The 22816-nt window shown below is 48.4% G+C and overlaps 2 protein-coding genes across 2 annotated transcripts; both read left to right on the top strand.

Moving 5' to 3' along the window:
• The first annotated feature begins 1314 nt into the window (after nt 1-1314).
• On the top strand, nt 1315-13170 carry wwc1 (WW and C2 domain containing 1). The gene is given in 21 exon segments (XM_049742715.1): nt 1315-1450; nt 4077-4186; nt 4262-4465; nt 4544-4620; nt 4713-4792; nt 5784-5913; nt 6291-6437; nt 6508-6578; nt 6650-6895; nt 7779-7868; nt 8183-9025; nt 9116-9286; nt 9414-9606; nt 9673-9813; nt 9925-9971; nt 10222-10411; nt 10475-10645; nt 10719-10811; nt 10924-11154; nt 11242-11360; nt 11472-13170. Coding segments are annotated over 21 exon segments (3540 nt in total). The 5' UTR covers nt 1315-1331; the 3' UTR covers nt 11539-13170.
• Nucleotides 13171-13270: 100 nt separating this feature from the next.
• On the top strand, nt 13271-22702 carry LOC125982288 (short transient receptor potential channel 4). The gene is made up of 15 exons (XM_049742735.1): nt 13271-14346; nt 15669-15883; nt 15947-16165; nt 17165-17305; nt 17403-17579; nt 17703-17903; nt 18503-18839; nt 18894-19033; nt 19103-19303; nt 19381-19502; nt 19602-19797; nt 19863-20057; nt 20126-20167; nt 20405-20494; nt 20574-22702. The coding sequence occupies exons 2-15, from the start codon at nt 15725-15727 to the stop codon at nt 21063-21065; spliced, it is 2712 nt and encodes a 903-aa protein (XP_049598692.1). The 5' UTR covers nt 13271-14346; nt 15669-15724; the 3' UTR covers nt 21066-22702.
• The last annotated feature ends 114 nt before the right edge of the window (nt 22703-22816 follow it).

Here is a 22816-nt window from a genome sequence, read left to right on the forward strand (position 1 = left end):
AACCTTTTGTTCCTAAAATGATATCATAAAGTGATCTTTGAATGATACAAACATGTAGACCAAGTCATATGGCTTTCAAAGAAATGACTTTGAGGTAAAAAGAAAAAAAAAGTCATATTGTTTGGTACATTATGCAAGCATTGCAATGTAGTGAGGAAAAATAGCTAAAACCAGTTCTAAAAATGTAATGATTTGTATTTGTGAGCTGAGCAGCATAGTTGACTTTGTCCAATCTTGTTTTGCTATTGAGGCTGACTTTTGACCACATCATTTTTCTTATTATTGCAAAAGCCCATGCACAACTATCAATCGATCCATCTCATCGATCACATCTATCCTCCGGTCAGTATCAGTCCCTCAATTGGCCACTTGAGGGTGCTATCAGACTGCTCAAAGCCGTATTGGTACACTGGTCGAGGGTTCAACACGTCCTAGTTATTATGATCCTCTCTTTTGATCCTAATAACAGTCCATATTTTGTCATATTTTATGCAATGATGTTCTTTATAACATCAAAACAAAGGTGCAATTTCGACATTTTCTGATCAATCTGAAACCGTTTAAAAAACATTTAGTTTGAAACTAAAATCACAAGCCGGAAGCTACAGCGGGGAATATCCGGTTTGACTTGACATAGCCGGATGAGTGTAGTGAAGTCACCGGGAGCTAGTGGACGAACACTTTATCCAGCTGCACCATCACCGTGAAAGACGTCATTCAAATCGTAGAGTTTGTTTTTTATTTAGCGACCGGCGTCTCTGCGTCCTCCCGTCGGGCTTATTCCCCCCTTCCCTCTCCCAGTGTTGTGTTGTCAGGCGGACTAGCATCGGTTCCCCATCGGTCCTCCCTCGAACATGGTGGTGGCCTGTGGCCAAGAAGACGACGAGACAGCCCGGGGACGTCGAATGGAGTCTTTTTAAACCCATATTTCGGGTTTGTACTCTCATCTGTCGCGTTTGGACTTCACCGTTTGGACTCACTTCAAGGCAAATCTCCCCTATTAGCGGATTTGTAGGGGGGGGAGGCACAACGCGGTAATTTGGCGTCCGAAGTTACCCTCAACTTTTGGGGGGGAGATAAGATGGCGACATTGGAGGAGACAAGTGCACTCTGATGGGACCGCTTCACCCCCTGCGTCACTTTTAGCAGCCTTTCCCTTTGTTTGTTTACTTGGATTACTACATATTATGGATATTCAAAGTCAAGAGGCGCTTTCTCAGGAATAACCACCATCACCGGTGATGACAATAATGACCGAGAAAAGCGATGGTTTCCCCTCGTCGAGATTTTGAGTAGTCGCGGGCAGTTCATTACATGGAGACTCGGCTGACATGCCGAGGACGGAGTTGCCACTACCCGACGGTTGGGAGGAAGCCCGAGACTTTGACGGCAAAGTCTACTACATCGACCACATCAACCATAGCACCAGCTGGATCGATCCCAGAGACAGGTAAGAAAGGGAACAAGGCTGCCATCAAAGAATCTTACTAACATCTGTACGAATTATGTGATATGTGTTTCTAAAGAAAACTGTGAAGTTCTAAAAAGAAACATTTTGAATTATGTATTTGGAGAGAGCAATAATTTATCTCGGATAAGAAATGTTGAGTTTGAAGTGAACTTGTTATCTTGCTAGTAATATTCTTGGCGTTACATGTATAAAAACATCTCATGGTACCTTTATGGTTTCCTTAAGACCACAGACTTTGACACCAAATCCTTTTCATCCCTCGTGTCTGGAATCCAAACGGCTTAAGCTTGTTGCTTTTTTCATTTCATATTTAATTTCCCTCAGCTGCTCCAGTTGACGTGAGTCCAAACATTATTGTCATGGCAGCGTCGCTCCCTTCTTTTTCCATCGTCCGCTCACGTCGAGAAACGGGTTGATGCTGTCCTCGAAACTTAAAAGCGGCAGCTGCTTTGAGGACGTCTGACATTTGAAGGAGTCATGCAAGGCTGGGCAAACTTTAATATTCAGAAATTTGACTATAAATGCAATCGATTTGAAGGCCACACGTGCCGACCCGGGCAAGTAGTTAAACATTTAGCCACCGGTTTGTGGAAGATCGAACGAGGTTAGCGTCCTTGAAACATACACGCGCACGCACACACATTCCTGAAACGCACGGCGTGAAGGGCCAAGCGGCACTCGCCGGCCAAGCGTCTGATTCATCCCCAATCCCTTTCACCGCCTGCCAAGGTGCGCGGGGTTCAAAGTTCAACGTGAGGCCCCACAGAGTGCCACAGGCATCGTTGACTACTTCCTCTCAAATACCTAACCAATAATTTTCTTTTGGATTAACACAGCTCATTGTTAAAAAGAATCGTCAGAATCCAATTTTTGCTTTTCCATAAAAAATGGCGGAATTGCGTCAAACTGTTACTTGTGTTCCAAGTCATTTGTCATGTACAATTTGGAACACGCATCGGACATGCTTTACAATATCACATGACATGAACATTAAAGCGCAGGAAAGTAACAACAGCTAACCGAAGGTATGTCCGACACGAGCACTTGAGCAACATATTTGGCATTGCTAGCGTTCTTTCCGCCATCCAACTGGCCTGACGTGTCGCACCAGTAATCGTCCGCTGTCGCTAGAAAATACCGCCAATACTTTTAAGCTTCACAAATATGTTGTTTGGATTCACAATTTCAAAAAAAAGCCAGCTGCTCAGCTCTTCTTGAATGTGCAAAATGGTTCTTCTGACGCACCAAACGTGTGTCTTCAGGCTACAGGAATGTCATCTGCTAGATAAGATCGTTTACTAGCGCTACGCAGATCTTCTGATATTCCCGTGACAGAAATCTTGCGTGTGGATGAATAGTTGTTTGCCTTGGAACTCGCCGCTTGGTATTTAGTCATTCAGAAATACGCTTGGTGCTTTCCGCCATGGTGTAATTGGAAAAAAAAAACGATCACAGCCACATCTAAACGTTATGATGATTCGCGACAAAAGCAATCGCTTGACTTTGACTCGGCTGAAATAAAAAAAAAAAAAGCTTACTAACCGCTACTCAGCTAGCATTCAAGTCTCTTTCAAAACAAGTCACTCACAACTACTCTTGGCAACAAGCTAGCATCTTTGTACAAATATTTACGATGTGTACTCCCTCACCCACGGGGCTCTGCTGGATTCATTTCGATTTTCGTTTCGGTGCTGTGAAGCAGTGGAGCACGTGAGCGGGACTTCAAGTGGCAATTGAGTAACTGACAGCCAAATGGAAGCTAGGCCGCCGTAACCAGCTGGCCCTTCAAGTTTGGGTCAGCGGCCGTTAGAGGACACGATTTAGTGGGTGAGAGTACAGAGAGGCCCAGAATCAAATAATGGGGGGGTACGGCCAGCCAACCGGTGGTTGGCAGCAACCTCTATGTCGCTAAATTTAGAGCCAAGCTGAGGCCATCTTACGTGGCCCCTTCTTCTATTATTCAATAGGAAAAAGGACCCAGTTCACTTTCTGTCCGCAGTGATGCTCGGTGTTTATTTTGGGGCTACTTGTCTTTGCTTCAACTAAATTCAGCTGCACTTGACTTAAATATAAAAAAAAAAAATCACTCATGTAAGCGGGGAGAGTTTTTATGCCTCCGCCCTGTAAGGAATTCTCTCCGTGGCTAGTAAAGACCGAGTTTTGAGAAAGAGAAGGTGGCATCATTGAGTAGCCCCGCCCCTCACCACTTCGCTGACTGGTTGGAAGGCCGACGGTTGCCCTAGAAACCTCCAGGCGATGCGTTAGTGCTGCTCGAGGAATGCCGCGGGTCGGTTTCCTCCTATTGTGGTCTGCGGGAGGGACCCCACCGGCCCCCCCTCCCAGCCCTCTACTTTTTTTTTTATCTTACCCCCCCCTCTTGGAGGTGAATAGAGAACTCCGAAACACCAAACTGGTCACCCCCACCTCCTCCAACTGCTTCATGGAAGCTCTTTCAGACATCGCAATGAAAGAACAGGTTTAAAAAACACCCTCGAATCTCATTTGTGTCTAAAAATGAATGAAAATAACGCATAATTTGAGTGACACCGTTCCGACTTCATTGAGGTGTGTGACAATATTTTTTTTTCCTCCTCCTCCGCCGCAGGCAGACAAAGCCTCTGACGTTCGCCGACTGTATCGGAGATGAGCTACCGGTCGGTTGGGAGGAGGCGTTCGACCCCATGGTCGGGGCGTACTATGTCGACCACAACACAAGTGAGTTCATTTGATCTGTCTATGACAGTTCAGTCATTTGTATTTTCTGATGGGATCTCAAACGGTTCCTCCTAGAAAGCACCCAACTGGAGGACCCGCGAGCCCAGTGGCAGCGGGAGCAAGAGGCCATGCTCCGGGAGTACCTGGCCGTGGCCCGGGACGCCCTCAGCGCCCAAAAGGAGATCTACCAGGTGAAGGAGCAGCGGCTCCGTCTCGCGCAGCAGGAGTACCTCCAGCTCAACAACACTTGGCGGGACAAGTCCACGTCGCAGACCAGCTGTGAGCGTCGCCTCGGATGAATGAATCAGTCCGATACGGTGGGGAAAAAAGTTTGAAATATATTTCTGTCCTTTCCAGTGAACTCCAGAACGTCCACCTCCAGCAAGTACGACCCAGATATCCTCAAAGCTGAAATCGCCACAGCCAAAAGTCGGGTAAGAGAACATCACGTAAACGCCATACGAATTTGACTGGACCACATCATTTCATATCATCTACCCTGTCCTCCATTTTGTGTGTGTCTCAGGTCAGCAAGCTGAAGCGGGACCTGGCCTGCATGAAGCAGGAGCTGCAGTACAAAGAACAAGGCTTCGAGACCCTCAAAGAGTAAGCCCTCTCGCTCGGCCCGGCTAAAACGCACGCGCATTTCTCTTCAGGTCATTCCCTCCGCCGTGTGACCGGTCGGAATTCGACATTTGTGCAAACATCATCATTCTCGTGAGCAGTAAACGTCTCCTTATCAGCGTGGTTATTGCCTCAGCGTTTATCGCACATTCCACGCGGCCATTAAACACGGTTGCCTCGATTAAAGCCACAGCTGGCGAGAGTAAGTGCGTGCGGCGGCCATTAATCAAGCCGCTGTTGGCGGGAAGGTCCCTGTTCCAATCCCACACTGCCGCCGTTCTTTTGTTCCGCGTGTTTTTTTGAAAACCACTTCTCGCCGTCCGTCGTAGCTTAGCGGGGGGGGCGATGTGCGTCTCGCGCCGCTCCGGAGCTCATGCAAGTGAGAGTGTCACAGGAGGATTAATGAGTAGCCGAGCGGTTGAACAACATTCCTGCGTGGCTCCCCGCCGCCGCCGCCGCCACCTCTCTCCTGTTACAGTCATCGGGCGGCGCTTGCGCAAATACAAAATAGGCTTAAGCATGGAATGCGGCCGCCCGCTTCCTGATAAGATTTGACTAAATACTTAACAATACTTGAAATTTTTGGGGCCCCGCTGCGTGGGAACTTTTTTTGTTTGAAGTAAATGTTAAATGTCACCCCAAAGCACCTCGGCCTCATGACACTGTTCCTGCGCCGCCATGTATAAGAAGCATTTACAAGAGGATTACGCTCTCCCCTCCTTTCGCTTCCTCATTCTCCGTGCACGTCGCTCGCTGTCTCTCTCTTCTCCCTCTCGCCCTCCGCCTCTTCCCTCCCTGAAGAATGTGGAAGGACCTGTTGTCCTGACGCGCGCATGACTTCATTACCATAAACTCGGCTGCCCCCGGTGGCTGTTTGCCGCAGCGCCGCTCAACTCGACAAAATATTGCCAGCATTTATTCGGGATCCTTCACATCCATGTTGTGAACAAAACTCCCCTTCCTCTCTTTGCAGGATCGACCAGAAGGTGTCCAACGGCCCGTATGGCTTCAAGCTGCAGGAGGCGCAGGCCATCCTCAACGAGGTGCGCTCCATCCGAGACGCCATCAACACTGGCGAGAAGGAGAAACAAGAACTCATGCAGGTGCTTGGAATCATTTCCTCGTTTTCCGTCTGTCATCACTATACCGGGACTTTTAGAAGATGTAAACGAATCAATAATTCGGAATGGATCCACTGTTTTGAAAACATTTATCGTTGCCAATATGATTCACCCATGACTGTATGAATGAGCTCATTAGTTGTAGACCCTTCTGCACTCACCTTCCCTGTCCCCCTTTTGTGATCATTTGCAGCTGACGCGGCAGTCTGATCCCTCGTGTGTGTGTGTGTGTGTGTAGTGGGGGAGGGCTGTAAGTGTAATAGAAGTTTAACAAATATGATTGTCAAGCCCAGCCGTTTTCTGAGGTGGTGGGAAAATCGATTGGCAGGCTCAATGTATATGTTCCATCTTCCACACAGAAACTGGCGATTCTGAAGGATGCTTTCCAGTTGGACTCGGGCTCCCAGCAGGATCTGTGGGGCAGCAGTCCCTCGCTGGCCAACTCGGAGCTGTCCATCCCGCGACTCTACTCTGACGCCGGGTCCCAGACGGACATCCCCGCTGAGGTGAGTCGCGGTTGTAGACCAACAACATGAGAAAAGGCCTTCCATGAAACTGCTTTCTGCATGTGTGCAGTTTGTGAACAACTCCAACAAACTTGCGGAGAAAGTTCGCCTGAGTCTGAAGTACGAGGAGGCCAGACGAAGGTAAGCCGCCGCTTTGTTGGCGCGCTTGCCCTGTTTTTTTTTCTCATCCTTCATCGCGAACTTCCTTCCAGGATCGCCACCATCGAGGTGCAGATCGCCAAGCTGGACAGCGAAGCGTGGCCGGGCCTGCTGGACCCGGAGCGCGACCGCCTCATCCTCATCAACGAGAAGGAGGAGCTGCTGAAGGAGTTGCAGTACGTACGTCCCCAACAACGCCTGGAGCCCAGCGACGCCCAGAAGCTGGAGACGCAGAAGAAGTGTCTGGAGCGAGACCTGCAGGTCGCCAGGGACAACCAGAGCAAAGCTCTGACCGAAAGGTGAGCAAAAGAGTTTCAATCTAAAACAATCCGTCATAACTCCTGAAAAGTTGGATTGTTTCTGAGCACCAAGAAGGGTCACCATAAATGTTAGCGCAAAGTGATGAAAACCAAATGACCTTCAATTGTCTTCTGACCGTGAATGACGTCAAACGTCCGCAACCCTTATCGCAGACTCGACAGCCCCCCCCCCCCCCCCCCCCTTGTCTACCCCGCCGCCTCTTTTCCACTCTCAACAGGACTACCGTTGTTCAGGTCGGACCCTTCCTGCGCCGGAGCTCCCTTTGTGCCCCGTCTCCTGTTGCCGTAACACGAGACGTTCATAAAAGAGCCTCTTGTCGGCCGCACTCGGGCCCTCGTGTTCACAAAGACGCATGTACTACATTAAGTACACTCGCAGAGTGGTCGGAACCACTGCTTCAGAAGAAAATGATCAATATTGCAAATTTTGAGCATATTTTTACATTTAATTTTCAAGCTGTAATGTGGAATTTTCCAAATTGCCAAATATTAATTATATCATATTTGGAATTTAGAATTTCTGTTTTATTCCCATGGAAATTTTCATGGACTTTTGTGACTTTTTTTTTTTTACCAAGAGTTCTTTACTATTGTAAACTATAAATCGTACCCAAATTAGTAGGGTTAGTAAATTATTGAACAGGTCAACACAACAGCAAGTCCCATGAGTAGAAAGTGAAGGTTCAATAGATGTGAACCAATCCGCAGCTGCTCAGTAACCCGAGCGAAGGCTTCCTCGCTTTGGCCCGTTTCCATTCAAAACATTGGATCATGTGACCAGCTGTCAATGGCCACCTTTCCTCATGATAAAGTTGCAATCACCAAATATTTTCATAAATGAATGATATATTTTTTTTTCCAGGCTGCGACTTCACTGCAAGAGGAACAAGCTGGTCAAGGAGCTGGAGGAGTTGGTTCGACTGGCCACGTCGTTGCATACTCAGCTCAAAAGGTTGGTTCACTTGAGATCGTTCTTGGATGCAAAATTAATGCACTTTCTAACTTCGGTACGGATGAGCTAACTGAAGTGTCGAGGTGATACGGAGCAATCAGGGAACGTCCCTCAAGTGCAGGAAATTGTGACATTACACTTCTCAGCGTTCTAGCATTGCTTCTCTGGCACCACCTGTTGGTAGATGTTGGAACAGCTAGCGCTCTTTCATTGACAAGGACATCTTTTGTTCATATCCAAAAAATTAACAATATTGGTTGAGATTTCAGAAAGAACGCTCAATTTATTAAAATTTGGAATTTCTTTGTATGCAGCCTGTCCGCCAGCACGCTATCGTGTTCGTCCGGCAGCAGCCGAGGCTCGCTGACGTCCAGCCGCGGCTCGCTGGCCACCACCTCCAGCTTGGGCTCCTCCTCCTCCCTGAGTTTCACCGACATCTACCTGGAGCAGCCGGAGCTGGCCGACCCGGACTTCCAGAACAAGCTGGACAGCCTCCTGCAGGACGGCGGCCAGGCTGGCTACCGGCCCTCCAACTCCATCACAACCATACACGAACACGAAGTGGTGACGGGCGCCGACGGGAGGGACGACGAAAGGCCCGAAAGCCAAACGCAGAGGCTGGGTGGAGATTTTGGCAAAGGTGTTGCGGGAGGGGAGGTGGGACCATCCAGGATTCAAGCGCTCAGACTCTCCGAGACCCCACGCTCCATGAACTCTTTGTCGCCACGCTCGTCGCTTTCCTCGCTCTCGCCGCCTTGCTCGCCGCTTGTCACGGACGCTACCTTCCTATCCGGGGAGGCCTTTGCCGGCCAAGCGGGGCCCGGTGGCGTGAGCCTAGATTTGGAGCTTCAGAGCAGACTAGCGGAGCTGGACCTCAGGCTGGACTCCCAGGAGCAGCGGCAAGAGGAACGAGGCGCCCCCGGTGGGCTGGAGGAGAAGCAGAAACGCAACGGCTTGCTGGTCGAGGAGGTGAAAGGTAAACCGGAGAAGCTATAGTATGCTTCAAAATGTCTGATCTAGTGCCAGGGTGTCATCTCTGCACCCATCACACTTTCAGTGGCGCCACTTGCAGCGGGGCCAAAGATTGGCGTGATCTCAGCTGTGTCCGACGAGTCTGTCGCCGGTGACAGCGGCGTGTACGAGCCCTCTGAGCGCAGGTACCAACACCATATTTAAAAACAAATCACACATGTTCACTTTAAAACATATTATTTAATAGTTGAGGGTTATTTTTCTGCTTCTTCCAGGCCAGGCCTCCCTGGCGACCTCCTCCTGACCCCCGACGAGGAGAGGCTGCCTCTGGGCTGCGCTCAGGTGCAGCTCGGCTTCCGCTACGAGCCACGAGACCAGCGCTTCACAGTCTCCGTCATGCGACTGTCCAACTGTAGCGCCCTCTGTCTTCCGGCTGACCAGAAAATGTAAGAATTCAATACCCGTGAGAAAGATGGCTTCAAAATCTACACTAGAGCCGGAGCGCAAATGTTGAGTCACAATCTAGCGATCAAAATTTCACTTTGAAAAGCTCATGTGTCATGTGACACGCAGACACGTCCGCGTCGCCGTGCTCCCCTGCGTGGAGACCACACGCTGCCTTTTCCGAACCTGCAGCTACCCACCGGAAGAGGTTTTGGACTTCAACGAGGTGTTCGGCGTCCAGCTGTCTCACAACGCACTACGGCAGAAAACGCTGAGGGTGGACGTGTGCGACACCGCCAAGTCGGGCCACGAGCGATGCCTGGTGAGTCTTCATTGTGTTCTCCAGCGGTAGGAACGAACTAAAAAAACAAAATTCCTCATTCCACAGGCAGGAGCCCAGATCAGCCTGGCCGACGTCAGCTGTTCGGAGGAGAGAAGAACCAAGTGGTACAATCTGCTGAGTCATGCTCTCCTGCCCATTGCCAGCGGCAAGGACAAAGAGAGCAGCTCAACTTGCGGATTGGACACGGTGAGAACCGACGCAAACTTAGCGTAGGCCGCACACATTCTTGGCGTGTTTGTGAAGTGTCTTTTGTTTGTGAAGAAAAGGCGGGGCACTAATCATGGTCGCTTGTTTCAGAGCGGACCTTGTAGGAGTGACAGAGTTGCGGGCGACGAAGAAGCGTGGTGAGTTTCGTCGAGTTAGCACACCTGACTTTCACACCCACGCCTTTTTTGCGTCAACATTTCTGCGGTCAACACTTCTTCCTGTTTACACGTGAGAGAAGATATGAAAGAACGAGAGACATCAGGTCGGGAATGTTTGTGACATGACAACGCTCTGGAACGCGCCGTCGGAATGCCGGCCGGCCGGTTTGGGAACGTAAATAAAGCTGCTTGAATTTCCAAAACATCAAAGTGCGACCTTCGTTCTCAGGCACGGAGACCTGCTGGAGGTCTTTGATGATGAGGAAGAACTCTGCGCTGAGGGGACAGAGCCTGTGGAGGAAGGAGACCTTTTCTTCGCTGATGGCGGCCAGTGGCAAGCAGAGGAGGAGCAACTGCAAGATGAAGAGGAGGACGAGAGCGAGACCAAAGTTCCCCCTCGAGCCGCCATTAAAGAAAAGGTAAATAAATAAACGACAGCAAAAAAAAGCAGCTTTGAATTTGCCCACCTGATGACGTCTCAGGTGAACAAGGAGACGAGTATGGACGGCTTATCATCCGGTCACCACTCGGTGGTCCGACCCAAGGAACGGCGTGCCGACCTCCCGCAACATCAGCACGCCTTCATGCGGGGCACCGCCATCATCCGCTCCAAGACCTTCTCCCCGGGCCCGCAGAGCCAGTACATCTGCAGGGTGAGCTAACTCGCATTGGCCACAAGGGGGCAGCCGACGCTTGGCTTGAGCTCATTCGTCCATCTACTCGCAGATCAACCGCAGTGACAGCGACAGCTCCACGCTCTCCAAAAAGTCTCCGTTTGTGCGAAACGCCTCCGAGAGACGCAGCATGCGCATGAAGAAGGTACAAAGACCAACAACTTTTTTTTTTATTTTTGATGCACCTTAAAATTTGTCATACAAATGTGGTCTCAACATTCCAATGTCAAAACAAAGTTGTTGCTGGTGTCCTCCAGCCTCCCACGCAGGTGAAAGGTCTGGACGGCCTGCTGCGGACCTCTTTGGACCTGGAGCTGGACCTGCAGGTGTCCCGCACCCGCCAGTCGCGCCTGGATCAGGAGCTGCACGTCTTGCGTGAGCTGAAGGCGCAGCTGGAGACGGCGCGGCAACAGGGCCGGCGCGAGCTACCCGCCTGGGTCCGAGAAGACGAGCGCTTCCGTCTCCTCCTCAAGCACGCCGAGAAACAGGTGAACTTCTTTTTGGATTTCACACCTTTTGGGTAAACGCTTTAGCAGCTTCCGGGTTCCTAAAGTAAGCTCGACTGTGTCCGACAGACTCAGGAGGAGCAGCTGCAGGAGAAGCGGGTGGAGAAGATGATGAGGGCGGCAGCAAAGGACGTCCACAAAATCAGAGGTCGCAGCCGCAAAGAGGTCCCCGAGGTGCAGACTTTCCGGTAAGGGGAACCGCCTCGGAAAGACAAGTTGTACCGAAAGCAAGATTGCGTACATTTCTTGAAACAAGTTGCCTATTTTGGAGTTCCAAAACATCACGTCCATCTTTCCAGGGAGAAAATGGCATTCTTCACACGAGCCAAGACCAGTATCCCGGATCTGCCGGCCCATGACGTCTAGCCAAGCATTTCAAGAGAGTCTTAACCCTCCTCTGCACCTCAAGTCAAAGCGGTCGTATGAAGAATTTTACCATATCGTAGACGCAAAACAAATATTACCGTGACCACTCAGCATTGTTAGCTTTTGTAAAGTTAGTGACCACACTGCTCCAGGTTTTCGTTTTGTTTTGTTTCTGTTACTAACACGACTTTGAAATCATTCCAGCACAAGCAACAGCACAAAATGTCTAATCTAACAATAATGGTACTGAAGCAACAAGATTTGATGAGAATCATAAATACAATATGAGAAAGTATGTTTTTAAATGATCTGTATTTGTATTTGAAATCCTCTTGAACTGGAAGAAAAGAACTACAAGTCCCAGCATGCATCGCAGCACCTCGTCACACACCCAAATTCGCTCACAATCTTCACTATTTTCATCTAGAGTAGCAAAAGGAAATATTTGAATGCTTAAAAAAAAAAAAAATCCGATCATTTATATCCTATCAATAGCACTGATGGTCGCGATTCCGTTTTTTCGACATTCTTATTTGAGTCAAAAAAACTCTCACACTCAGGTAGAAAATTAGTTAGTCTGCACTTTAATGGAATGATTGTAAGCAGTGTCAAGAGAAAAAAAAAACACGCTGGAATAATTATTGAAACCTTAAAAAAAATTTGAATGACTGCAAAACGTCGTGATTGTACTCAGCACCAGCATTGGCACCTTGCTCTTCATTCTGATTGGCTGTTTCGTTGAACGAGTTGTAACTGGATGAATTTACAGTTTTCCGCAAACGATGACTGGACTTTTTTGAGGCTTAAAAGAAACAACAGAACCAGTAATCTGTATTTATCAATTACTGGGTTGCAAAGGGGCAGAAAGTTTAAAATAATTTTTCCATGGGGAATTTTGGAAATCTTCCAAATTGGAAATTTTATCGGCTTTAAATGCGGATTGAGGGTGTTTAATAAAATCCTACTGTATTCACGCAGAAGTTGAAACAATAGAAAATTATTTGGGGTCAAAGGACTAATAGGAAAGTTTTTAAATTATTTCTCTTGGTCTCATTTTTTCCCCATATCACAAAACCTGGCCCTTTGAACAGGGATGTCAAATTCACAAGTGATGAGAGTTAAATACTCGTTTAAAAAAAAAAAAAAAAAAAATCCAAACGCTGGAATGTTTATTTTTTCCTCAATGTGAACACTGTCAAGAGAATCTCGTCTAGATCGACTTTTTGTTGCTCTTTACTTGCGGATGAAGGAATGTTATTTTTACCACACGAATGTCGAGAGAGAAAAAAAAATGCTGTTGATGTCCCAAGTGATCTCTTTATTATTTTGTTTTTTAATGTAGAGACCCCCACTCATTAACCTATTTGTGTTGTGATGATGAGGATGTGTGTGCGTGATTGAGGAGGAACCAACCAGCATATATTTATTGCACTTTGTGATTTGGGTGTGCTTTTCCTTTTTTTTTTTTTTCTTCCTTTTTCTCGTCAGGCATCCCGAAAAGCTGTGAATTGAATTCTCAGACACTGTACTGTCAACCAGAGTTGTAAATACTTCACCAGCACAAAAAAAGACAACCACAACAAAAACACAATATCTTTTGTAGTTTCACAACAAATAAAATGTTATCTTTTATTTCTGTGGGTTAGTTGTTCTTGTTTTCAGTTTCCCCTTTAAAACAATTTTGCCTTTTCAGGAGCTTTTCTCGTAGTGAAACTTTGTGTCATATTTCGTCTCCGTTTTTTTCTTTGTGTTAGTGTTGTCATGGTTACAGTTTGCGTCTCTCCGCCCCTCCCCTCCTGTGTCTATTCATAATCAATGTAATCACCGGCCGGCCGCTTTTCCGTGGAAGTCTCGCCGTTTCTGTCAGCGATAAACTTTTAGACACACTCCGGTGCCGCCTCCGCATTTCAAATCGGGTCAAGCAGCAACGTTGCGCTGATGAAATGTCTTCTGGCAGGGATCTTGTTTAAATACCCGCCACCATTAATCGCCTTTTACGGCAGAAGAATTATCTCCGGGACTATTTTTAGAATCAATCATGGTGTTTTTTTTTCTTCTACCAGACACAGACACGTGGATGCTAATGGCTCCCGCGAGAACGCACGCTTATGCAAAGCTGCCTTATTCCATTTATTGATGCACAATCCGACTGTAATTGGCTATTGATTATCATGCGTATGATTGACAGCCATTGGGGGCTCGCTCTTCGCAAATGACTTTTTCCGCCACGATTCGTTCTGCATGACCCCTCCTCACCCTCAGCATATTTTTAATCTTTCAGTAGATATTGGATTTTCACCATTTAGACTTCAGGCACATTTCCCGCAACTGTCACCTCTTGGATTGTTGAAATTGTCTTTTGCAGTGTTTTCATCATCATCATCATCACCATCATCATCTTCTTCTTCCTGCCAACAGGTGGCCGCGAGCGAGCGCGTGCACGCGGACGCTACTTTGAGGGTGCTAAAGAGGGGACTGCGTCTCTCTCTCTCTTTCTCTCTCTCTCTCTTTCTCTCTCTCTCTCCGCCTCGCTGATCTCTCTCCACTGCGCTCCAGATCCAAAGTCATCAACGAGCAAGTCGTGCTCGAGCGCGGCGGTCCAGCAGCGGTTCCGACTCGCTTCCAAGTGTCCAAGGAGCACGAGGACGACAGGGATGATGGTGCCGCCAATGAAGAGGAGAAGGAGGTGGAGACGGGCGTGCGCGTGACAGATGCCGCGTTCAAACACTGTGGATAGAATCAAATCAAAAGAAGAGCGTCTCTATTTCCGCTTGCCCGCACGAAGTTCCCATGTGCAACATTGACAAGGTGGGTGCTTTTTATTTCTTCTTCCTCCTCATCATCCTTTGGATGATGTTGAATTTACTCTCAGGCTGAAAGAAAAATTGCGCATAAAGTGACACGCACGGGCGCGCACACGGCGCAACTTTGACAAATAAGAATTGGCGTTTTTATGACTTGTCGGCTTCCCCGCCGCGCCACTGCAGCGGTTGTCGCTGAGCATGAGTGAGTGTTTGCGTAATCCCTGCGGGGAGCCTCCTTAAGTGTCTTCATCATTTGGCCAACTCGCCCTTTACACTAGAGGGAGGCTGCAGGACCATACAATGCAGATACTGCGGTAATATGCGGCTTCGTTACACTGCCGTATTTGCGCGTGCGTGTGTAAGCGCGCGTGTTCCATAAGTACATTTTGCTATAGCTACGAGAGTGTCAAATCCAAAATTGTACCGTTTACATTGCCCATTACCTTCCTTGCAAATCTGGATTCAATCCAGATTAAACCATTTTTTTGTGTCCATGGACCAGCATCTAATAATTAGAAAAACGAGCAGCTATCTTTTAAGAACTTTTATCTCCTGATAATTGTTTTTGATATTGTGACGAAATCCCGTCCAGAAAAAATAACTTTTCACACCTGTAGTTCCCGATTCATAGTAGCAGTTAGTTCCTGGAACTAAAAGATTTCCCCACTCGGGAGAAAATAAAGGTCAATGTTGAGAATCATAAAAGTGGATATACTGCGTCTTTTGTTTTTAAGATCTGTTTACATGAAGACAGAACCTGTTTCAAATACAGGCTTCAGTGGAGCATTAAAAAAAAAAAATCCAGTTGACTTTAGTTCCCTTTTAAGGCGGCTGCAATTTTTTTTTAACTTTGTTGTTTATGTGATTTTATTGCTCACTTCTGTTTATCGCCCTCCGAGACATTTCCTTGTTAGGACACCGGGGGAGGGCAACAAAAATAAAGTGCTGGAGAGCATCTTTGTTGCCAGGCAACCGCAGCCGCTGTCAATCAATTAGCACACTAATGGTGTTCACGTCTGGACAGCGTCGACCCCGCCCGTCAATCGGCGCCGGACTGCGGCTCAAGCTAACATCATTACTGGCGTCGCTAATTGTAATTAGCTTAGCATTTCAATTGTTGAGTTGGAACAGAAAAGGATTAGGAGACAACACTTCGTGTCAATGGCGTCGTCCCGCATATTAGCAAGCGAGACTTTTAGAACTTCTCTTTTTTTTTTATTTGTCTGGGCTATTTTAATCGCAGGGGCAGACTTTTATTGATTGGTCAAGTGTCTGTTGCAACAGTTGCCAAGCAACTGTTAATGCTGTCAACATTTTCCCTTCAAGACGACGTCTACCGGGCCGGCGGCGGCGTCTGTTAGCATCCTTTAGCTCGGGGCGCCATGTCCCAGCTGTACTACCGGCGCTCGGACAGCTCGTCGTACCGCGACCGCATCCCTCTGAGGATCGTGCGGGCCGAGTCGGCGCTGTCGGCGTTAGAGAAGGCCTACCTGGGAGCCGTGGAAAAGGGCGATTATGCCAGCGTCAAGCAGGCCCTGCAGGTAAGCCCCCCCCTCAGGTCAGGTGGAAGTCACGGTTGAGTCACGCTCAGCTTGCTCTTGCAGGAGGCGGAGATCTACTTCAAGATCAACATCAACTGCATCGACCCGCTGGGCCGCACGGCGCTGCTCATCGCCATCGAGAACGAGAACCTGGAGATCATCGAGCTGCTGCTGAGCTTTGGCGTCTACGTGGGCGACGCCCTGCTGCACGCCATCCGCAAGGAGGTGGTGGGCGCCGTCGAGCTGCTGCTCAACCACAAGAAGCCCAGCGGCGGCGTGCAGGTGAGCGCCGTCGCACGTTTTATCGCTCATGACGTGAGCCTTTCTCCATCTCTTAACGATTAAGAGACGATGAGAGACTTTAATCCCTCCGTCGTCAGCAGAAGCTTCACTGCGGGAGTTCAGTGTTCTTTTGAACGGTGCAGAACGGAATGGAGGGAAACAAAAAAAGAATCCCAGATAAAAGAGAGCGGAAGCCGGCTCTGTGATCTGCCAGCCGTAACGGCAAACGAGACATCGATGTGAGCGAGGTCCATGTCTGTGTGTCGGCGCCATCGTTTGTCACTTGGGATGCTTTTGCTTTATTAGCTAGCTTTCAAGCCAATTTGTTGATTGGGCCTCACACACACACACTTACACACACTGGAACTCGGAATGGATCGGGGACTCGGAGTTTCGCTACCTCAGCCGCTTGTTCATTAATAAAAAAAGGTTTTTGCCTTGTGCAGCAGTTTTGTTTTCAGACTTGTGACTATGTTGGAGTAATGTAAAATCTGCCTAGCAACAAGTCACGCTAAACAATTTCTGCACTTTTTGTTTGTTTGACTTCCAATGTCATCTCTCCGCGCTTGTCCGAGCGCTAAGTGCTCAGTAGCGGGCTAATTTTTCCATTTTAAAAGCGCCGCCGGCTGTCATAAATTTAATCGGAAGGCAAACATTTCCACACTAAATTGGGTCAGGAGGGGGAAAAAAGAATTATGGTGATGGAGCGCTTTTCATTCCGCTATGTCACGCTTGGGTTGCGTTTCGATTGTTTATGCGGCTCACGTTAGCATCGCGACTTTTTTTTTTTTATCAGTAACAGCCTGGAGGAAAAGAACAAGGAGAGGACGGATGACTCTTGCATTAATGAAAATGTGTACTTTTGTGTACTTGTGTGTACTAATATGCACATTTCCTATGAAATGGAATATTGAAATATAACAATGTAAAAAATGTCACACCTCAAATAATTCGTCTCGTAAATGAATTGTGTACCTAATGAAGCGTCCCGTTCTGCAGGTTCCTCCCATCTTGTTGGACAAGCAGTTCTCTGACTTCACGCCCGACATCACACCCATCATCCTGGCGGCGCACACCAACAACTACGAGATCATCAAGCTTCTGGTGCAGAAGGGCGTTTCCATGCCGCAGCCGCACGAGGTGGGCCCAAGTCAGCACTTTCTGTCTCAGGCCGACGTCTCCGCTTGATTTAGCTTCTGGGCGGCTACTTGGAACCATCTGGAATTTGGGTGTGTAGGTGCGCTGCAACTGCGTGGAGTGTGTGTCCAGCTCAGACGTGGACAGCCTGCGGCACTCGCGCTCGCGTCTCAACATCTACAAGGCGCTGTCCAGTCCCTCGCTCATCGCGCTGTCCAGCGAGGACCCCTTCCTCACCGCCTTCAGGCTCAGCTGGGAGCTGCAGGAGCTCAGCAAGGTCAGCGACAAAGCACTACTTTTATTCCTCTGGCCTTAAGCTAGTCAAAATGAGAAGACTCGCAAGGAGCTGATGTAGGCCACCACTCACATCCAGATGCTCACACGGGCTGTCGGGTTGCAGGTGGAGAACGAGTTCAAATCGGAATACGAGGAGCTGTCTCAGCAGTGTAAGGAGTTTGCCAAAGACTTGTTGGACCAAACCAGAAGCTCCAGAGAACTCGAGATGATCCTCAACTACAGAGATGACGTCAACCTCCTGGAGGAAGAGGGCAACGGGGACCTGGCTAGACTCAAGTTGGCCATCAAGTACAACCAGAAAGAGGTACCTGTTATGCCGATTAGCGCGAAGAACCTCGTGATGTTTCGATGTAAGAGAAGGACCCCAACGCCTCGCCGTACGGGTCCATCTCATCCAAAATCCCTTTTCGTGCCACGATTGGGGTTGGCTTTGCACTTTTGTGTTCCGTTGACATTTGTACATCTCAAAATGTGAGTCACTCCACTCAAACACACACTCAATTTAGGAACCGTAGTTGCCATGGTAACCGGGCTGCAGAGTTGGCACCCGACGATGCGGGTCGACTCTTTGTGGCTCGACTTCACATTGTGTGTGTGTGTGTGTTCCGCCTCATTACTCAGACATCTGCCAAGGCCAACATGATCTGAAACATGGCCGTCTGACTTTTTTAATTGAACAATCTTGACGTGTCAGCCCTGTAGGGGGCAGTAAGCAGCTGGCTTTTGCAGGTGGCTCATGTTCAACTGTAACAATTTTACGGACAAATTTCTTCCTTGTGCCTAGCCACTCCAGTCCAATAGGTGGCAGTAAAGAGCAAGTTGTCCAAAAACGACTTTTGTTGCAAAAGTGTTCCCTTCGTATCCTGCAGGGGTCAGTAACGAGCACTGTCGGGATCTTTTCAGTTTGTCGCGCAGCCCAACTGCCAGCAGCTGTTAGCGTCACGCTGGTACGACGAGTTCCCGGGCTGGAGGCGGCGCCGCTGGGCCGGCAAGTTCCTGACGTGTGTCTTCATCGGGCTCCTGTACCCGGCGTTCGCTCTGTGCTACCTCACGGTCCCCAAGAGCCGCTACGGGCTGTTCATCCGCAAGCCTTTTATTAAATTCATCTGTCACACGGCCTCCTACCTGACCTTCCTCTTCCTGCTGCTGCTGGCCTCGCAGCACATCGTCACCACCGAGCAGGACCGCCAAGGCCCGGCGCCCACCACCGTGGAGTGGATGATCCTGCCCTGGGTGCTGGGTGAGTCTGCCGTCCCGACGCCACGTGCTCACCTCATGCTGCGCTTGTTTGCAGGCTTCATCTGGGCCGAGATCAAGCAAATGTGGGATGGAGGTTTCCAGGAGTACGTCCATGACTGGTGGAACCTGATGGACTTTGTCATGAACTCTCTGTACCTGGCCACCATCTCCCTGAAAATCGTCGCCTACACCAAGGTAACCGCTTGGACATCCGCCATCGGGTCTCCTACTTACCCATCTTTGTTCTCCGTCTCGCCGTTGCAGTACAGCGGCAGTAAACCGAGGAACCTGTGGGAGATGTGGCATCCGACGCTGGTGGCCGAGGCAGTGTTCGCCATCGCCAACATCTTCAGCTCCCTGCGTCTTATCTCGCTCTTCACGGCTAATTCCCACCTGGGACCCTTGCAGATCTCGCTAGGCCGCATGCTGCTGGACATCCTCAAGTTCCTCTTCATCTACTGCCTGGTAGCATCGCTGTAGCTTGAGGGGTTCTAGAGACGTGTTGAGTAGCAAAAGATGTCACCCCCCCCTCCCTCTTGCAGGTCTTGCTGGCTTTCGCCAACGGACTGAACCAGCTTTACTTCTACTACGAAACCAAAACCTCGGACGACAGGATCAAGTGTAAAGGCATCCGGTGCGTGGAGCAGAACAACGCCTTCTCCACGTAAGTCCAGTGGCTCCAGCCCCTTTTATAATCTTCAGCAAATTTCATGGACCTGATACCATCCTAACCTCAGCTTCTCCCTTCAAACATCTCCCGCAGGCTCTTTGAGACCCTGCAGTCTCTCTTCTGGTCCATCTTCGGCCTGATCAGCTTGTACGTGACCAACGTGGACGCCAACCATCAGTTCACCGAGTTTGTGGGCGCCACCATGTTCGGCACGTACAACATCATCTCCCTGGTGGTGCTGCTCAACATGCTCATCGCCATGATGAATAACTCCTACCAGCACATCGCGGTGAGGAATCACCAGAACCGCCAAAAGTTCTCCCGCCCGTGCCGTAACCGTACGTCCCCGCTTAGGACCACGCCGATATCGAGTGGAAGTTTGCCCGCAGCAAGCTGTGGATGAGCTACTTTGAGGAGGGGGCCACGCTGCCACCTCCCTTCAACATCATCCCCAGTCCCAAGTCCGTCTGGTACCTGGCCCGCTGGCTCAAGGCACGAGTCTGCCCGGGCGACGGCGACGCCCACCAGGACACCATCGGCACACTCGGGGTGAGCATGGATTCTCCTTGGTTGGCCTTCCAGGAAGGTCAGCTCTCTTATCTTTGTCTCCTGTGCAGAGACGAGCTGCGGAGAACCTGAGAATAAACCATCAGTACCAAGTAAGCTCCGCCCCTTTTATGTGCATGTTTATATTTGTGCATTTCCATCTGCTGCTGGAAGACATTAACGATGAGTCATAGCACCACTCGGTTCTATTTGTGCGCCTCCATGGCGGGTGGGGGGGGTACATATTTTTCTTTGTCGGTCGCCATTAGTCTCCCGCTTAACGGGCCGTGACGTTTCCACGGAGACGAGCGAAAAGGTGCTGATGGCTTCTCTGATGGGCGTGCGCGCAGGAGGTACTGAGGAACCTGGTGAAGCGCTACGTGGCCGCCATGATCCGAGACGCCAAGACGGAGGAAGGTCTGACGGAAGACAACTTTAAGGCGAGCGCCGACATTTTTCCAATGACCTCGATTCCGGTATAGTGCAAAAGTATGAAAATTAGTGCGTGTTGTGCGACAGGAGCTGAAGCAGGACATCTCCAGCTTCCGCTACGAGGTGATGGGCATGATGAAGTCGGGGCGACCGGTCCTGCAGGGTACCGCCGGCAGCCCACCCGAGTCCACCCTGGCTTACCCCAACGCCTCCTTAAAGATAGCCACTTGCGCCCCACCTAAGAACAAAGCCAGCCGCTTCAAGATGGCCGCCTCCCTTCTCCAGCATGTGGCGTCCGCCGCCCGGATCCCCGAAGCTCCTAACGGGCTCCCCAACGGCGCCGCCCCCTTCCTGGGCGGCGGTGACGCTGGAGACTTTGCCGTGTTCCACAAACGACACCCTGGTGGAGGTTGCCGCCACCACGGGTATGATCTTCGTCAAGTCGGGCCCACAGAACTTTCCAGGAAAATGTATTCTCTATCGGAGGAGTCGGAGGAGGACCAACCGGGTGGAACCGGTCCGGACGTCAGTAGCGACGTCGGTAGCGTGGCGGTGCAGGAAGACGAGAGCACAGCCTGAACTTTGACACATGCGCCAGTCGACGCTTGTTGTCCTTTGACAAGAGCCTCAAGGACGCGGAGGTGGTTAATTTCCAACCACTGCTCTAGTCCAGTCCAGTCCAGTTCAGTCTCACACGGGCGGCCTGTGGTTTTCTGTTTACGAAAACATGAAAGATGAATGGCTAAAGATTTGCGCCCAGCCACACCTTCAATGAAATCCCAAGTGTAGCAAGTGTTTGCTTGTTAGCTTAAATGCTAACTTTATGCAAGAGGCCCAATCGCAATGTTCATATCATTTGAATCCCTAAAATGGACTCCAAAGAAAGCTACTATTTATCAGTAAAATATTAATAGTGCTGTTAGCTAGGATGTAAACAAGTGGGTATCCATATATTTTTGGGAAAAAAAATCGACAGCTCATCTCAGGGTAAGTATTGTTAGCTGTACAAAACATTAACACTTAGCTGAAACATGAACATCCTGCTGCTTAAAAGTCCATATTTTGTTTTTTATCCCTTAAAAAAAAATGACAGGCACACAGCTACTTTAACCTAAAAAGCAATGCGGCCATTGCTAAACGAATGCCTTTCTGTAGTTAGCTAAAATGGTAACAATATGCTATCGAAGCGAGTTACCTAAAACATTCATTAGTGTAGCACAAATCTTTTGTTGGTATTTTGTCTTTTGTCAGATTGGGAAGTGAGCCGACCAATCAACGCAAAGCAGAAAAAAATAAAATAAAATGTAGGCAGGACTGAGCAAAGTGCTTGGTGGAATCAAGAACTATTTTCTTGGAGACTCAGGGAGACATTTAAGTGTTTTGTTAAGTTAGCATGTTAGCAGTTAGCCAAAAGGTTTGCCTCTTTTTTTTGTGCACTTTACGCCGATGAATCGATTTCCTCGATTCCTATGGTCCATCGCTGGTTTCTATGCAACCAAAAGATGGGAGGCCTCACTTTGGACGCTGACCACAAGGGGCGCCCTTTCCGAAACCGATTAAAGCAAGTCACTCTGACTCCTCACCGTTTGAGTCTTTACAAATGGTGAAAAGTCTTGAATAGAAACTAGCTAAAAAAATAGCAATGAACTCACGCAGGAACTAAAAAAAAAAAAAAAAAAAAAAAAAAAGCTGTTTATCACAGTACACACAACACAGGTGCGCTGCACAAGGGAGAAAAAAAGGCACTTGTTTAGGAAAGAAAGAATGTTTTGTTGCACCATAAAGTGTATTTTATTGTCAGATTTTTGAAAAATAAAGTCAGTTATTTTCCAGGAAAAAGTAGACTATTTCTGGGGATTTTATTTTTTATTAAAAAGAAAGAATACAGTCACATATTGCAATTTGGGCCGGTCATTACAAAGTTATATTATGGAGGAAATTAAAGTCTGACTTTCCCGGAAAAATACTGAATATTTCGAAGAAAAAAATAGTTTTTGTAATTTCAGAAAAAAAAAAAAAACGAGTATAGAGTCACACTTGAGTGGAAAAAAAAGTTGTATATTTTAAATAAAAATGTCTTTTAGGACAAAGAGTAATTTAATTTAAAATTTAAATGTGATTCAAAGTCATTTAAATGTCCGGAAAATGTATGTGTGTTTTTTGAGAGAATACAACAGCATATTACAAGAATAAATGTAATGGTTCAATATAAAAAATGCTTTAAAGTTGCATATTTTCCTAAAAAAAAATCATTTATCTTACCATAAAGACATTTTCTAGAAAACAAATTGAAAAAGTTACATACTTCACTGAGAACGTCAATATTTCTA

The sequence above is a fragment of the Syngnathus scovelli genome, chromosome 15, assembly GCF_024217435.2.
Source record: "Syngnathus scovelli strain Florida chromosome 15, RoL_Ssco_1.2, whole genome shotgun sequence".
Lineage (NCBI taxonomy): Eukaryota > Metazoa > Chordata > Actinopteri > Syngnathiformes > Syngnathidae > Syngnathus > Syngnathus scovelli.

What these genes read in the sequence shown, in the direction of transcription:
- LOC125982288 (XM_049742735.1), top strand. Translation starts at nt 15,725, where the DNA reads ATGTCCCAGCTGTACTACCGGCGCTCGGACAGCTCGTCGTACCGCGAC. An exon ending in ACTCCTACCAGCACATCGCG is followed by an intron (nt 19,798 to 19,862) that starts GTGAGGAATCAC and finishes GTCCCCGCTTAG; the next exon opens with GACCACGCCGATATCGAGTG. An exon ending in GAATAAACCATCAGTACCAA is followed by an intron (nt 20,168 to 20,404) that starts GTAAGCTCCGCC and finishes GCGTGCGCGCAG; the next exon opens with GAGGTACTGAGGAACCTGGT.